General features: G+C 43.5%; 1 protein-coding gene across 1 annotated transcript in view; it reads right to left on the reverse strand.

Annotated features, from left to right (window-relative positions):
- Positions 1 to 17956, reverse strand: part of CUBN (cubilin) — a 134316-nt gene that overhangs the window by 24668 nt on the left and 91692 nt on the right. Inside the window, exons 42-54 of the mRNA XM_033165105.1 lie at positions 13243 to 13433; positions 12398 to 12581; positions 11081 to 11255; positions 9120 to 9298; positions 8798 to 9007; positions 7634 to 7774; positions 7169 to 7350; positions 5844 to 6015; positions 4486 to 4692; positions 3792 to 3941; positions 3234 to 3355; positions 2303 to 2528; positions 1010 to 1197 (exon numbers count right to left, since the gene is read on the reverse strand). Coding sequence (XP_033020996.1) covers positions 1010 to 1197; positions 2303 to 2528; positions 3234 to 3355; positions 3792 to 3941; positions 4486 to 4692; positions 5844 to 6015; positions 7169 to 7350; positions 7634 to 7774; positions 8798 to 9007; positions 9120 to 9298; positions 11081 to 11255; positions 12398 to 12581; positions 13243 to 13433 — 2327 coding nt within the window. The remainder of the gene's footprint in view (positions 1 to 1009; positions 1198 to 2302; positions 2529 to 3233; positions 3356 to 3791; positions 3942 to 4485; positions 4693 to 5843; positions 6016 to 7168; positions 7351 to 7633; positions 7775 to 8797; positions 9008 to 9119; positions 9299 to 11080; positions 11256 to 12397; positions 12582 to 13242; positions 13434 to 17956) is intronic.

The following is a 17956-nucleotide window of genomic DNA, read 5'->3' on the forward strand; positions in this document are numbered from 1 at the left end:
GTTATTAATACACAGGTATTGCTGGTGGAGACACCAAAGGCCCAGTACAGCTCTTGTGTGTTTTCAACATCTTCCCTTTTCAAAAGGAAAGGCATCAAATCGCTTCCTTTAATGGCACATTGAAAACTTCACCCAAAGAGCAACAGTGGGCAAAATCCTTTCTGATTTCTGCACCCCCCCACCAAGGATCTCTTGTGCACAAAAGCATATTTCAATTAACATTTTCAAACTCTATCCCATTCAGTAGGCTGAAACGTGAACTCTAAATTGGCCAAGGTATATTCCCATTGCTTCTATAAATATACGCCATCTTGGCCCTCTTTGAGCAATAATCCAGCCGCTCATGTCTTCCTACACGATGATAAATTATGCCTGCCCTTTATGAACAAGTGGGAGTTGTGTGCTTTTGCACAGTCTGGGAATAACAACACACAACATCTGCCAAATTCTTTAGAAAACTATTACGCACTAAGGAATGCCAAACATCCCCTTCTCTTCAAGTGTCTTCCAGAGAAGCAGATCTTTAACAGCCGAGGAAGTATACATTATTATTTTGTTATTCCTGAACATTTTCAGGTATTTGATGAAAGCAAAATTAAAGAAGAAGGTTTTCTGATACAGAATGCATAACAATTTATGTAGAAGCAGGCACAGATTGGGGTGTTTTTCTGTCATTATTTTTCGTATAAAATGTGATTAACTTGGCCTTGTTTTTCCAAAAGGACCCTTGTTTAGGGACCAGTCCTAAGCACCCTGGGAGGACTGCCAAGGAGCCATTGGATGTTGTGGACCTACCTGTCCACTTCTGGAGTGGGACATCTGTGGGCAGACAGGAAAATTCACCACAGAAGCCTCCTTAGCATGGAAGTGGGATGCTTTACAGAATCAGTCCTTCTACTTACCTGCAGCTCAATCCTTAGACCTGCTTCACCAACCTAAAACTGCTTGGCTAGTGAACTATACTTACTCTTACCATAGTCCACAATACTGACAAAACATATTTACTTACCTTCACATAACTGCTCTGACACTGTCCATAGCTATCCGGAATCTGGAAATTCTCATTGAAGGTTATCTCCAAATGTTTGCTTTCATGGGTAATTATTGTCCATGAGCACCTAATGTTACTAGGAAAGTCCTGGGGCCAGTGAGGAGAATGGATGGTGCCATTTTCGGAATGAAGGATGCCCCCACATCCTGCAGAAATGGCAGAGGATTATAGAATAAGTAAAAAAAATATGCATGCATTTGGATGGAAGATCACACTACGCAGTCTTCCTGGTGAAAAGGTATGGGTTCATGGTCAGATGGCAGTGGCTTCTTCTGCTAACTGTTGGAGGTAGGACCATCACTCAGTGGCAGGGCGCCTGCTTTTCATACAGTAAGTCTGAGGTTCGATCCCTGGCATCTCCAGGTGGAGCTTTCTGAAACCTCGGAGAGCTGCTGCCATTTAATGCGGAATACAAAACTGGATGAACCAATGGTCCAAGACAGCTCACTACTTTCCCAACCATTTGTAACCAAAAGCAGTCATGTATGACTTATGTAGCACACTCTGAAAAGTGTATTATTCCCTATATCAGAGTATTAGTCCCTATATCAGAGTATCTTTCCTGACTGTGTGAAGCGATCTACTAACAGGCAATTCACAAAGAGTTTGCATGTATCAACTGCCTTCAATCAGCTCTCCCTCTGTGCCAACATCTCAACAATAGCTTAAGGAGCATTTACCGCACTGATGTAGATCATGCAAATGGGTCCTAAAAGGGTCCCAGTGTGGTGTAGTGGTTAAGAGTGGTAGACTCGTAATCTGAGGAACCGGGTTCGTGTCTACACTCCTCCACATGCAGCTGCTGGGTGACCTTGGGCTAGTCACACTTCTTTGAAGTCTCTCATCCCCACTCACCTCACAGAGTGTTTGTTGTGGGGGAGGAAGGGAAAGGAGAATGTTAGCCGCTTTGAGACTCCTTCGGGTAATGAAAAGTGGGATATCAAATCCAAACTCTTCTTCTTCTTCTTCTTCTTCTTCTTCTTCTTCTTCTTCTTCTTCTTCTTCTTCTTTAAAAAGGGTGTTGTTTTTTTAAGAGAGTGGGAGATGGACCTACTTTTTGCTCATGGCATACATGCATTTTATCTCTGACTATCAAAGATTTCCTTCATTAAAATTGTTCTTTATTCCAGCAATGGAGACATTTCCCTGTCCACTACCATATCCAGAGATGGAGGGGGTTGGGGAGTCCTACTTCACAACAGTCAATGCTATGCATTAGAAGGAAGGAATTTATAATGGTTCCCTGCTTACCTAAAGAATCTGCAGTCCATGTTGCATAGAAACCATCTCCCTGCACTGAGTGGTCGGAATTGAAGTTTATTAATAACTGATTGGAGCCTGACTGAATGGTGCCTGGTGATGAAGTTCCACAGTATCGCCCAATGACAGGAGAACTCGGAGATCCACCATTCAGAATGGTGAGCGAGTCCCATCTACAGGTCCTGTGATTTTCAATTTCAAAGTCCACAAAAGTAAGCTGTGGGAAAGCAGTAAGAGACGACTGTGAACACAGAATAGTATTTGTGAAAATGCATCAGAAACAGAGCTATCTCAGTCTGCTAAAAGCTTAATATGATAAAATAATCTATTTGTCCTCATTCTTACTCTAGCATAACAGACATCATAATGTGCTGAATTCACTTACTTGTCTTACTTTCTTTTTTTATTTAGGAGGAAGTGCTAAATAGAAGCAAGCCAAACACAACCCACCAACCTTTTATTGTAGCTTCCAAGGTGTTTAACAGCCTCCTGTTTTTCTAATCCCAGGCAAACGAAAAAAGGAGAGAATTTTACTGAGCTGCAGGTATTTGCTGGTGAGATGAATGCAGCTTAGTGCAGGGGAACCCAGCATTTTTGGTGAACGCATCTGGAAACACATTGTTGTGCACACCAAAATGTACCCGCTGCCCCACCCCCCAAAAACAGGTAAAACACCTACACTCCCCTCAAACAAATAAAACAGACAAAAAAGCACACACACAAACATTGCAAAAAACGAACAACAGTTCACAACAAAAAATAGAAGGGGCAGAGGGTCTTGGAAGGAGTCAAGCGGGTGGTCTGAGGGCATGACGACACCCATACTCTCAATTAGAGTACTTCATGTAAAAGTTTCCTTGTTCTTATGGATAAAATGCACCCATTTATTTTATTATAAGCTGATGAGAAAAGCAATACTCACATTGATGGTATGTCCCTCTGGTGCTACCAAGAGCCAGGAGCAATGGCTGGAACTATTGTAAGGTGCCGGGTAGTTAGGGCTTGAGATAATTCCACTTTCACCTTCCATCACACCACCACAGGCTGAAATAAAATTTGAGATCTTTGAAGAAGCTTTGTTCATTGGCTCATAGAAAATGCAGACATGCCAGTTCCTAGGTGGTTTCATTGGGTGGGTGGGGTGGGTGGGAACACACTTCACCTTCATTGCTTGCATTCACATATAACAGGAAGCCATTGTTTGTTTTAATCGTATCTTTTAACAAGCCACAAGCCATTTCACAGATGAGCAAACATGGTATGTCCCATTTCCCTAAACCTTGATTTGTTTTCCAGCTGCTCTTGCCTTGTGCATTTGTACAGTGACAAACATTTGGGATGGGATGTCCAAACAAACCATGGTTAAGCAAGACTATTGGGTTCACGACATGGTTTATTAATAGAAAACAGGTGTTTGCCTTGCACTTTCAGTACAACCTGTTAGAATCACCATACACAGTAAAAGTAACATGAAACTTACCCAGAGATCCATAGTGGATGAAGAATCCCTTGTCTGTATTTTGATCATTGCTCAAAAATTGTATCCAGGTCTGAGGAGCTGCTATTAGCAGTGGATGCTGAGGTGGACTGTGGCCACATAGTCGGTATAAGAGCTCTCCATCAGAATCCCCTAAATAGAAACATGGTGCTATGAAATATCTAAAGCCAGCTAAACTTGGCTGCCTCAAAGCAAGCAAAGATACAAAGTTTTTTGCAGTACCTTGGCTTCTTGAACCACTGTCCCTATTATTAATTGACAACCATGGTTTAACCACAGTTTAAGAATGTATGCACGACTGCACCACTTGGCCCTCTCTGGCTAGGTAAAACTGATATTTTGGTGTAGTCCGATGAATAAAATGAAATACGGAATAAGAGAGGGTAAAAGGAGGCATTCCAAGGGCAGCTTGGGATCAAATGGACCTAATGTACTTCCATCCCTACAACACGTACCTTGAGGTGGGGGGGGGGGATAGGACCAAAGCAGACTAAAGGAATAACAACAGGGAAAACTCAAAATCCCACCACAATCACCTTTCACCCTGCAGATAGGAACCCAGCAGAGCTATGGATTTGACTGTTCATTCACCACAACTCTTCTGTTGCCACCACCATGCTCCCCACTAGGAATTGCTCTGTTATTTATTCACTGATTATAGGCAGCTGTAACTAACCTCTCCGGATTTCTAAGTAGTCGTTCTGGCAATTAATGTGCTGCTCCAAGTGGAAATCTCCAAAGAGAAGGTAAAGAGTTGTGATGGATGGCTGTGGATTTTGGATGACCCACTCACAGTTCAGGTTGTTTGCATAATTGCTGGTGCCATCATAACCGGGAGAAGTGAAATTCCCACCACCTGAACTGAGCAGATGGCTGCCACACACTGAAAGAAAAAAAAAAAAACACCATTTGGAACAGTAAGGCAACATTTCATTATTTACCTGTTTATTACATTCATATCTCACCTTTCTTCCAAGGAGGTCAAGGTGGTGTAACATGGATCTGTCCTTCCCAACTTTTTCTCACAACAATCATGTGAGATGAATTAAGTGGAGAGACAATAACTGGCTGAAGATCATCTTCCACATTCCACTGTTGATATTGGTACTAGTCTACCACTGATTACCAGGCCAATATTCTTGGTACTTCTATTACTCCATAACTCTCAAAGCAGGTAACACATTTGGAAAAAAACAACATGGTAAAACCTCTTCTTCTAATGTGCCCCGAAGAGTTGATCATTCCACTGCCCAAACATACCAGAGAGGCACAGCAAGTTCTGACGTTATTTTGCCCTACTCTGCCCTTCAAAGACTGGATAAATGAAGCAGAGGCAAAATAGCTTGCTGTTGAAGTACTCAGATTAAAGTCAATGTCACAGAAGTAGTGGTTTGGCCACCACAGGTAGCCAATGTGGTGCTGGATCCAACCCCCATCAGCACCAACCTGTAAGGTCAGAGGTCAACACTGATGGGAATTGTAGCCTGGCAACATGTTACAGATGTTGCACTGGTTACCACAGTATTAGAGATAGGGCTGCTCCAAGACATTTCACTGCTTGAGGCTGAAAAGCAAATGAATCTTCACAGCAAAGTACATAATATCCCACGGCTGGTTGTGTTATTTCAGTATCTGAGGCAGAAAATCCCATGAGTACCTGTCCTTGAGAATAAAAATGCAATAATAATAAGTTAAATAACTAGAATTTGCCACCTTTTCATGACATTCAAAATCAGGGACCTGAGGCGGCCGCTTCACTTTTTTCTAACAATAGGGCAGGCCCTGATTAGACACTCATTGGGCAGGTCAAAAATTAGACCGAATCTTTCCTTTACTCCTCACCTCCAGTTCTCCTACTTGCATGTTAAAGATGCAAGCAGAGAACTATTAATACTGGAACTTCATATAAGTCAGTTTAAAGAGAAATGCCATGTTATAAGAAAGCTGCTAAACAGACTTTATATTAATTCTTTTTGTCAGTGTTGCTGTAAGTTGCAAAAACAAAACAACAACCCCCCCAACATGTTCTATTACCTGCTTCTTCATCAGAAGCATATGTAATTCTGAAGCTTGCCTCAAAGCCATCATGACTTTTTACCATGACGACGGTTATCTTGTTTCCAGAGGATTTCACCTGAGTCCCTGGAGCCACCAAACCACACAGCGTGGAGAGTCGAGGTGCGTTTTCACCAAAGCCATTGTGAACCTACTTGCCAAATAGAGAATAACATTAACAAGCATACCTTTAGAAGAGGCTTTCTTCTAAGTGTGGGATGGCCATCAACGTGCCTCAAACCCCATTGGAATCCTTGAACAAATGCGCTTTGAAACATGCAGGAGGAAGGTGCCTTACACGGAGTCAGCCCATTGGTCCACCTGGCTCAGTATTGTCTTGACAAGGAGTGGCAGAGGCTTTTAGAAGACAGGGGTCTTTCCCAGGTCCACCTTTAAGATGCTCAGGTCTGAACTGGGGACTTTGTATATATAAGACATGTGCATTACCACAGAGTCCCTTTCCAAGCTCTTCAGTCAAGATTGCCAAATGATTGCAGTCAAGACTGATACTCTACGTGGCTGGGAAGAGGGTGTTGCACTCAGGACCAGATGTTCCACCTCTTCTGCTGCTGCAGCCTGCCTAGCTGCCTTCCTTGTTCCCAAACCTTTGTGTGATGTGGGACTTCAACACTGCACCAGTGGGCAAGCATGCCAGTCGTAGCAACACTTATCATAGCAACCTGTTGCAAAGCAAGGAATTCCTGCCGTGGAGGTATTAGGGATATCAGGGAGTGGATTAGGTTTGGTAAGCCCAACTTCCCTGTGTTTTAAATGCATCTGTATTATTTGCACTGGAAGTTGGTCTATTTGGATAAAGGGGGCATTGCCACACCAACCTCAGCCTGTCCTCAGTCAGCCCCCACCTGCCTGCTTTCCTACTTACAGCCAACCAGGGGGCAGTACTGCCAGCTAGCTTCCTCCTCCTTAAGTCTCTGTGCTGTGCTTTACAGAACTCAGCAGGGAGGAGGGAGATGGGGACAAAAACAGTTGCCATTGGCTTGGCTCTAGCTCCACCTACTGTTGATCTTCCTGCCTAATGAGAACCATCCACCACTAGTCATTCCTAAAAAGCTAGGAGTGTTTTAATTTCCATTGCCCTGTTTGTAGCCAATTTAACTTTGCTATGCCATTTCCATATGAGTTTGGCCAAACTGCGAGAGGCAGTGAAGGATAGGCGTGCCTAGCGTGCTCTGGTCCATGGGGTCATGAAGAGTCGGACATGACTGAACGACTGAACAACAACAACAACAAATGCCATTTCCATATTCCACAGTAGTACAAATAACCCTTTCCCCCACACTTACAGCCACATAATTCGAGCTACAGTTCTGGTAGAGTCCAAAAGTCATGTCATGAATGGTAAGGGTGACCCGGCGTCCCAATGGCACCATGATCCTCCATTCACATTTTAATTTGTGCAGGGCAGGATTCGGATAGTTGGGGGACGTAAATGTCCCAACAGTGCCATGGAGATCACCTCCACACTCTGGAACGACACAAATAATAGGCAGTCTGAACAGATGTTTTCTGGGAGAGCGAAATAAAATGTATAGTGATTCTGAGGAAAGGACAAGCCAAAGGAAACGCTCAGGTGTCTGCAATGGTTGCCTTGTTTACCATATTTCGTCTTGATTCATAATTAAGGCAGAAACTAAAATCAGAAAAAAGATCTGCCAATAGCAGCTGGACTAGAAGAAGACAAACCCAATGGCATGGAATAAGCAATAGTCAACATATGAAATGGAAACCACACTGTTTTTGCAGCTGACCTTCAACACTAGCAGAAAAATGTAGTCTGAAGCCTGGAGCATTGATGGATCCATCAGTGGCAAACTTGATGTAAGCCAAGTTGCTGGAGGTGTCCAATGCATTGGGTATACTAGCACCACAGTATTTACCTAATAAATCCCCTAGGTAGTTAGAGGAAGAAAGAAAGAGAAAGAGAAGTTAATAAAGAGGGTGAGCATCTGATCTGAGGGTCTCAGGTTCGATCGCTGGCATTTCGAGGCATGGCTGGGAGAAACTCCAGTCTGAAGTGTTAGAGAGACACTGTCAGTCAGTGTAGACAGTACAGAGCTGGATAGACCAGTGGTCTGACTCAGTGTAAGACAGCTTCCTGTGTCCCAGTCATTGTATTTATTTATATTTACTTGCATACTACTTGCATTCTGTGTATGTTAGGCAAAACTGCATAAATATGTCCATTAGGAGACATTTGCACTAAAACGCTTTCCTTCACCACCATCACCTGAGACCCATCTTCAGGTGCCTCCTCTATGAGAGGTCCAGAAGGCCTCTAACATTCCTCAGAAAATAGAGACACTCTAGCCTCTGCAGTGGCTCCCCATTTGTGAAATGCTCTCCCCAGGGAGGCTTGCCTGGCACCTTCATTTAGGCGCCAGGTGAAAATGCTCCACTTCAACCAGGCCTTTGGCTGATTAACATTTTATGTCATTTTATATGTGTTCGTGGGAGGCGTGGGGTTATTGGTTCGTTTTTGATTTATTGTGTATTTTGTGTTTTTAGTTTGTTTTTTTATGCTGTGAACTGCCCTGAGATCTTCAGATGAAGGGTGGTATACATATTTTAATAATAATAATAATAATAATAATAATAATAATAATAATAATAATGCCATTCCTCATTAGGACTGAAAAATATAGAGAACCAAACATAAGACTGAAAAAGCCATAAATTTAGAAACACCAAAATTACCACCGGAATTGATCAGCCTTAGTAGTGACTGATGGTTTCTGGGATGGGGTGGGGCGAGGGATAGCACAGAGAGGATTCCAAAGTTCTTCCCCAGTTGCCTGCTCACAAGGACAGCCATGCCCTATTCAGAATTGTAATGACTTTAGCAGAAAATCGTATCAGACTGTTAGTTCCCCGCACATGCAAGGAAGAAAGAGTAATGACATGGTTTCACAGACCTGACGCATACTGTTCTCGAATTTCCAGGTAGTCATATCCACACTCAGTTGAGTTCTGGATATCTAGTGCTTCAAAGCGAATGGTGAGAAAATGGCCCACAGGTCCACGGAGAAACCATTCACACAGCAAATTGTCTGGATAGTGGAGATTAGGGAATCCGACACTTTCAATGACTCCGTTTTGTCCCGTCAGTGTTCCACCACAAACAGCTGCAAAGAAACAGAGTCTGATCACTGAAATGGTCATACGTATTCCGGTCTTTCATTTAAGGATTTTGGATCTGTAAAAATGCTGGGTATTATAATTTTTTTTTCATTTTACCTCTTGAATACTTGACATTGAATCCAGTGTGTTGGTCTATACTGTCTGAACGAAATCTCATATATAAGGTAGAACCTGATGACCTTTGAATGCCCGGTAAAGAATTCCCACAAAGCTTGGCGATTACTGGTGAATTGGCGTCGGCACCATCTCGCAATTCAAGGTAACTTAATGTGCAGCTGAGAGAAGGAAACAGATACATTTAAACTGGTGAAAATTGCTTTGCAACATTTCAGGAAGTATCTGAAACATGGAACTAACATCCTTCAGTGAATGACACGGTAGCTCAATTCTGAGCAGGGCAGGAAAAACAGAGACAGACGCCCTAACAATCAATAATGCCTAGGGTCACCTGAGATATAAATAAATTATAGAGCAAGAAATATCTAAATAGGTCACAGCATTGTGGAGAGTTTGCTCTGCAGTACTTTATCCTCCTGTCTGAAGCATGATCAAAAATGGCATTTGAGGACTGTGTTAAAAAACTGAATTTAGAATGCTTAGTTCTGATTCATTAAGTGCCAATTATGAATGCAATTAGCTCAATCAAGCATTTTTGAAGTCTTTTAATTAAAAATCACTGTAGGAAGAGTAATTGGGACTATCTTCAGACATATATGGCTATGAAATCGACCATATCATAAGGATGATTTTTTCTCTCATATAAATTCAGTGGGGATGCTTTTAGGGCATATAATTGTACCTGAGTATCAGCAGATGGAGAAAGGAAGAAAGGAAGGAAGGAAGGAAGGAAGGAAGGAAGGAAGGAAGAACTCAGTGTATGAAGTGTCTGCAGGGAAATGTAAGACGAAGAAGAACATTTCTGCACTAATATTTTTCCCCCTAAATGAAATATACAAGGCAAACAAAACTGAGAATATAAAGATTCTTAGAAACCTCTCCTCCAGAAGGTTCTTCACATTTATTTTAAAGTTAACAGTACATTCTAAATGGGGGTAAAAATGCCGTATCCTTCAAAAGACACCGAATTCATAGCAAATAAAACATGCCTGTGAAACAACTGACACAGTCATGCTTCCACTGATGCAATGCATGTAAGTTAGTGGGGGGGGGACCTGTTGTTGGCCTCCCATCTCCTATCTGTCCCAGCCAGTATGGTCCAGGATGATGGGAGCTGCAGCTCAGAAATATCTGGAGCACCACACACTCTCAAGCTCTGATATAGCCCTTAAAGAAGAACATAAGCTAGCACTTGCCCCTTCCTTAGGTTGCTAGTTGACTCCCTACATGTCTTTCTACCTTTCTAGCAAGTTTCAGGAGATCCCACCCTGGCTGTCAGACATCCTGGCTCCTCCCAGTGACCCTATGGCCTCACCCAGGCTCCTCCCTTCTCTGATAGCGATGATTCAATTTTGAGAGAGAAGAAAGTGTTGATTGGGATGAGAGCTCTTCCCCATCATGGATTGGGACATGGATTTTTAATGGGGAGACATTTGACAAGCAGAGAAACAGACTGAATGTTCTGTAGAAGGGTCCCTGTTAGCCTGCAGCTGCAAAAAGTCCTCCCCCCAAAAAAGCCAGCGTTGCCATTTTGCTTTACTGTAGCGTAAGTACAAGACTGATTATGTTACAACCATACATCTGCTAGACAATACCAGCCACTGCGGTGCCATAGAGCCAATGTCCTGAGATCAGTGCTTCCATAGCTTACTGGGATGGTGCACAGGTGGGAAGTGGTGCCCTAGCAGAGGTGCTGCAATGGATCCACTGGCACACCCGCACAGCCCCCCCCCCCGCCCTGCCCTGTCCCTGCACCATCCACATAAGTGGCAGCAGCATTGGTGCCAGGAGAGCTCTGCTACACCATCCCACCATGCCAGTCACGCCTGTCTTTAGATTTAGAAGAGAAATAAAAGCAAGAACCCCATTACATTAACCCCAAACCCTCCACGATAGCTTCAGAAAATTTAAAGAAAGCCAATACAACAACGTGCTCCTACTTGGGTGAAGACTGGATATCAAAGTGACCTTCAAACTGCAGCTCCACTGCAGTCCCATAGGGAGCAATGATTGTCCACACACAATCGGCATGCGGTGGGTAATTGCCAGGATGGCCAGGTGAAGAGACAAATCCCGAGGGATTGGACTGGCTGATATAGAAGTTCCCTCCACAAGCTGGAAACAGAAGATGAGGAGGAGCTGGTTGAATGTGTATAATAATGTCTTCTATTATAAAGACACCAAAATGGATCATCTATGAGACCCACCTTAATTTTCTGGTATCATAAGGACAATGTACGATACATTATTCTGTTGTTTTTGTATGTGTGTGTGGAAGTTTTTACATGGAATCGTTTATAGCTTTGGTTTTTATCAGTTCTGCCCTTCCTTTCAAAATTAACACACAGATGCTCTCTTCATGAGTTATCTTCATGGAGGGGACTTCATACAACGATGACAGCATGGGGCCATGCCACTGTCCCTGTCCCCTGGATACACATGCATCAGCAATGATATATGCAGAGAAGAAGACCTGCCTGAGAGCAGCTGCTTGTGCATAGGCTTCTATGCAGTTGTGACACCTGCGTGGTTGGGAGTCTCAGCTGCGTGGAAGTTCACATCCATGCAGATGTTCATGCCTAGCTTCCTCCCTGCAGGTAACACACCAACACACTGACGTCCAGAGGGTGGGGCCAGTGACATGCCCAATGCCTAGGGGCAAGACCAGCGGCATGGCCCTGCTTTCCAGTCAGCCCATGATGCCCCTTAAACTGGGTAATATGTAAAGGAGGGAAGTTTCTCCTCATATGCTATATGCCATATAAACTTTGTAGCTGTTTCCCTACAGGCATTCATATGAAATATGCCAGTGTGGTCCTTCACCAGAAGTATCAGAAAAGATAATGTGCAAATGAGGTCCAGGGATGTATTTTGACTAAGCTGGTGCTCCTCCACTCAAGCAAGGACCCGAGCACTGAAGCCATGCTGAATTTTTGGAGTATACCAACAGCTATCAACTGTGATGGCTAAATGGGCTCTCCAAGTTTGGAGGCACTATGTCACAGACAACAGTTGCTGGGGGAATTGCAGAAGGAGACAGCCATTGGTTTCCTGCCTTGCTTGTAGGCTTCCCTGAGGCATCTGGTTGGCCATTATGGTAAGAAGGATGGTGGTCCAGATGGAGGTATGGTCTGAGCCAGTTAGGCACTTCTTAACCATTTAATGTTCCTGTCAACCATGGATCCTGACATCATTTGAGAACCACTGAGTTATGAATGTTTCGGTAGCCCCTGTTTGTATTTAGTGCCAATACTCACCAAGACCCTTTGCCTCGTACTTCAGTTTGAAACCTCGCCCTCCATTACTGCTATCAGAAAGGAAGTGGACAAATAGCTGGTTGTCTGTGGTGTACATTGTAGAAAGGGAATTGCTACCACAAAAGCGTCCATTCCTGCTGCTAGGTCCTAACGGTGGGGCAGAAAGATCTGGTCCATTCCTAAGCTAAAAAACAAACAAACAAACCCCAAACATTAAATGTGCAAGATGATTTATTTCATTTCCACAACAAATCTATGAGAACAAGCTATTACTTCCCATTTTAAAGATGTGGAATTGAAATGGACAGATACACAGTTACGTGCCAAAGGCTACTCAATTAATCCAGGGAAGAATTGGGACTTTAACTCAGCTGCTTCAGGCCTAAGGATGTCAGAAAGTCAATAAACCCACTATAGGGTTTTGTATCTCAACCCATATAATGAAAAGGGGAAATGCTGCTGTTTTATGATGGGAACTCAGGGCTAACAAGTAAGAAGTAAGCAAGCTGGTTACTGGTCCCTGGGGTATTCTGGAGCCAAGCCAGTTAAGGTTTTAAAGATAATAACCTATGGTTTTAGCCAATGAATTCATCCCTTTAGCACATGAACTTCTGCCTGTGTAACAGAGTTTCCTCTCCCTCACTTTTCTATGTGCACCTCAATGTGTTCTGGGGTTGAGGAAAACCTGGAACAGATTGGAGGGGCTCATGTGGGGAAGGAAGAGGAAGGCCTTTGCTCTAACGGGATGACTTTATTGGATAGAACCACAACACTATAAACTGATGCTCAGAAACGAAAGAGTAACTGGCTGAGCTATTTCAATATTGCTTTCCTGTTGTCCTCACCTCAACATAATCTCCACGGCTGCAGGCAGCATCTTCATTTATCACCTGGAACAGCTCCTCCGAATGGATGCCAATGATGAAGCCAACAGTAACCATAACATGCCAAGAACAATTAAGGTTAGGAGGATAGGTTTGCGGATAGTTGGGTGAAGTGATCACACCACTGTCTGTGTACAAATAACCACCACAACCTAAGTTAAAAGAATAAGACTCTGTTAAGGAAAGGACTATTTAATTTATTTTTATTACATTTCATTCCTACCCTGTCCAAATCTCTGAAATCTCAGATTTATCAGTTTGGTGCTTCTAGCTCTTATAGAATCATCCTCACAAAAGCAGTGCATATTTTGAGCCAGGGCCAAACTCGTAACATACATGTTTTCAGGCCCAATTAATTCATTTGTAGGAGATCTTCTACTAGATCTTCGCTTACAGATTATGCCAGTCACTTTAATTACAGAAGCAGGGGGACTTCCGGCAGCGATGCCATTGCGGGAGGTCGTGGGCTGCCTCGGCTGCAAGGCGACCCAGTCCGTCCCGGGGGTTGGAGCCCCGCTACCGCAAAGCGGGGCTCCGGTGGGGTGCGGGAAGAGCGTCCCGCACCCTGGGCTCCCCGGCTGTGCCCATTGTGGCTCCGAACCCTTCCCTCGCTCCCCCTGTAAAGGGGGAGTGGGGGTGAAGGGACGACGGAGCCGGGCTATAGGGGAAATGCCCCAACCGGGGTGCAAATGCGGCGACAAATCCTGTGATGAGCGTCTAAGTTCTACCTGTCTTTAATGATCTGAAAGAACCCGGTGGTTGTGAGTATTTGATTGACTTTTATATCTTTGGAATGATCCGGGGGGAAGAGGAAAGGGAGCCTGCCTCCCTCCCTTCGGGACAGAAAGAAAATAACCAGTTTAAGTGACTGCTGCTACAATAATGGATACAAAGTGTTTGGAATTTGAAAACTGAGACTGCTGAGATTTCCCTCTGGGGATTAAGTGGGCAGAAAATATCTCCATTTAAAGTTTTGGTCTTTACGCTCTGGCTTCAGAAAAAATGGCGATGGAAAATTTGGACTGACGTGGGAAACAATTGAAACAAAGGAAGGAAGAGACAGGAACTGAAATCTGACACTCACCCTCTCCCCCAAAATGCTGGACTTTGTGTTTGAACTTGTTTTGAACTCTGGACTAACGGAAGAAGAAATGCTTACTGTCTTGAGGCTGGAACTGCTTAATCGGAAATTGCAAGTCTTGAGTGGGATTATAAATAAAAAAAATCTACTTCCCACAGAGGAGGCTTTTCAAAAGTTTTACACAATGGAAGCAAACCTTGGCAAAGAGTTAGAAGGGATGCTTGAAGGATGGTCTGAAATGGCTGGGCGACTCCGGGAAAAGGAGCCGCTCTCTGGGGGTGGCAGCCCCGGAACGGTAAAATCTACAATATCCAGACCCCGAGGTGGGAGCTCGGGGGCAAGGGACATGGAATTAAGATATCTACAAGAAGAAGAAGTATGGTACAAAGAAGCGGAGGAGCCCAGAAAAGATGTGATGTGTATCCTGAAGCTCGATGCAAGGTTTCTTGTGAATGCTGCCTGGATCTGTGGACATTTGGGAAAAGAAGACAACTGGAAGATTGGTTCCGGCGAAAGACAGAGAAAGACAATGGACAGGGGGGGTGTGGGGTGAAGTATTAAATGTAAAATTTAAATGGTCTGTTATGGTATCTGAAATCGGAGAGTGAAGGTTGTTAATTATAAGTTTATCTTGAATAAGTAAGGGGATATTGGATTTTAAGTTAAAAGCAGCATGATAAAAGACAGAAGAAATAAGTTTAGATTTTATAAGAATATTCTGTTAAGATTTATGATATAATAGGATGATTAAGATAATTGTGTTATCTTTAATTGAAGTTAAACTCTTTTTTTAGAGAAAAGTTGTTAAGAAAGTAAAATATGGATTTAAAACCGAAGGTGAAAAGGCAGGGGAAGTCAAACGTCAAGATTCGAAAATAGAAATTTTTTTCGTTAGGTATATAAACAAGAAGAAGAATCCTGGCAATATATGTATTTGTATTTGTTTTGTATTTGTAGGTGTGGGTCTGGGTGTGTGTTGTATTATGAAAATGCTAATAAATTCTTCATAAAAAAAAAAAATTACAGAAGCAGGGAACGGGATCCAGCTGGCAGGACAGATCCAGAATGGCACCTTTCTCCATGGGCCACCTTGACAGGTGAGTGTGGCTGCCCGCCTGTCAGTCACCTGACATCATACAATGTCAGGTGAGAGACTACATTGAACCTGCAGTTTTCAAAGATAGAATTGGGATGTGCACTCTTGGTGAACTCCCAATGCTTCCTTTGCAGCTCTGACTTTAACTCAATTTGCGGTTGCAAAAAAACCCCTCATCATTTGCAGTTGTGGCTTGAATTCACCCTGGGGCTACAGCTGCAAAGGAAGAACTCAGAGCACCTTAGAAATGTGCTCCAAATTCCTGCTTTCTGGCTGTGGTTCAGCACTTTTTGAATTTGGCACCTTTTACTGTTGCTTCATGCTTACTTGAAATCAAGTCCCATTGTGGCCAATGAGGCTCTTACTTCCAGGTAGCATGTATAGGATTGCTGTGTGCTGTTGTGCCTTTTCCACAATCAAATTTGTCACTAATGTATCTTGCAATACAAAAATTTGAGAGCGAATTCTCTCCAGTGCCAGATATGATGTGTAACATGTGGCTCTCGGTGCTTCTGCAAAGGTTTGTTTCATGATTCACTGGCTTGTTGTTCAGTCGTTCAGTCGTGTCCGACTCTTCGTGACCCCATGGACCAGAGCACGCCAGGCACGCCTATCCTCCACTGCCTCCCGCAGTCTGGCCAAACTCATGCCAGTAGCTTCGAGAATACTGTCCAACCATCTCATCCTTTGTTGTCCCCTTCTCCTTGTGCCCTCCATCTTTCCCAACATCAGGGTCTTTTCCAGGGAGTCTTCTCTTCTCATGAGGTGGCCAAAGTACTGGAGCCTCAACTTCAGGATCTGTCTTTCTAGTGAGCACTCAGGGCCGATTTCCTTGAGAATGGATAGGTTTGATCTTCTTGCAGTCCATGGGACTCTCAAGAGTCTCCTCCAGCACCATAATTCAAAAGCATCAATTCTTCGGCGATCAGCCTTCTTGATGGTCCAGCTCTCACTTCCGTACATTACTACTGGGAAAACCATAGCTTTAACTATACGGACCTTTGTTGGCAAGGTGATGTCTTTGCTTTTTAAGATGCTGTCTAGGTTTGTCATTGCTTTTCTCCCAAGAAGCAGGCGTCTTCTAATTTCGTGACTGCTGTCACCATCTGCAGTGATCATGGAACCCAAGAAAGTGAAATCTCTCACTGCCTCCATTTCTTCCCCTTCTATTTGCCAGGAGGTGATGGGACCAGTGGCCATGATCTTAGTTTTTTTGATGTTGAGCTTCAGACCATATTTTGCGCTCTCCTCTTTTACCCTCATTAAAAGGTTCTTCAATTCCTCCTCACTTTCTGCCATCAAGGTTGTATCATCAGCATATCTGAGGTTGTTGATATTTTTTCCGGCAATCTTAATTCCGGTTTGGGATTCATCCAGCCCAGCCTTTCGCATGATGAATTCTGCATATAAGTTAAATAAGCAGGGAGACAATATACAGCCTTGTCGTACTCCTTTCCCAATTTTGAACCAATCAGTTATTCCATATCCAGTTCTAACTGTAGCTTCTTGTCCCACATACAGATTTCTCAGGAGACGGATGAGGTGATCAGGCACTCCCATTTCTTTAAGAGCTTTCCATAGTTTGCTGTGGTCGACACAGTCAAATGCTTTTGCGTAGTCAATGAAGCAGAAGTAGATGTTTTTCTGGAACTCTCTAGCTTTCTCCATAATCCAGCGCATGTTTGCAATTTGGTCTCTGGTTCCTCTGCCCCTTCGAAATCCAGCTTGCACTTCTGGGAGTTCTCGGTCCACGTACTGCTTAAGCCTGCCTTGTAGAATTTTAAGCATAACCTTGCTAGCGTGTGAAATGAGTGCAATTGTGCGGTAGTTAGAGCATTCTTTGGCACTGCCCTTCTTTGGGATTGGGATGTAAACTGATCTTCTCCAATCCTCTGGCCACTGCTGAGTTTTCCAAACTTGTTGGCATATTGAGTGTAGCACCTTAACAGCATCATCTTTTAGGATTTTAAATAGTTCAGCTGGAATATCATCACTTCCACTGGCCTTGTTGTTAGCAAGGCTTTCTAAGGCCCATTTGACTTCACTCTCCAGGATGTCTGGCTCAAGGTCAGCAACCACACTACCTGGGGTGTATGAGACCTCTATATCTTTCTGGTATAGTTCCTCTGTGTATTCTTGCCACCTCTTCTTGATGTCTTCTGCTTCTGTTAGGTCCTTTCCACTTTTGTCCTTAATTGTGGTAATCTTTGTACGAAATGTTCCTTTCATATCTCCAATTTTCTTGAACAGATCTCTGGTTTTTCCCATTCTGTTATTTTCCTCTATTTCTTGGCATTGCTCGTTTAGAAAGGCCCTCTTGTCTCTCCTTGCTATTCTTTGGAAATCTGCATTCAATTTCCTGTATCTTTCACTATCTCCCTCGCATTTTGCTTGCCTTCTCTCCCCCGCTATTTTTAAGGCCTCATTGGACAGCCACTTTGCTTTCTTGCATTTCTTTTTCATTGGGATGGTTTTCGTTGCTGCCTCCTGTATAATGT

This window comes from Lacerta agilis, chromosome 12, assembly GCF_009819535.1.
Source record: "Lacerta agilis isolate rLacAgi1 chromosome 12, rLacAgi1.pri, whole genome shotgun sequence".
Lineage (NCBI taxonomy): Eukaryota > Metazoa > Chordata > Lepidosauria > Squamata > Lacertidae > Lacerta > Lacerta agilis.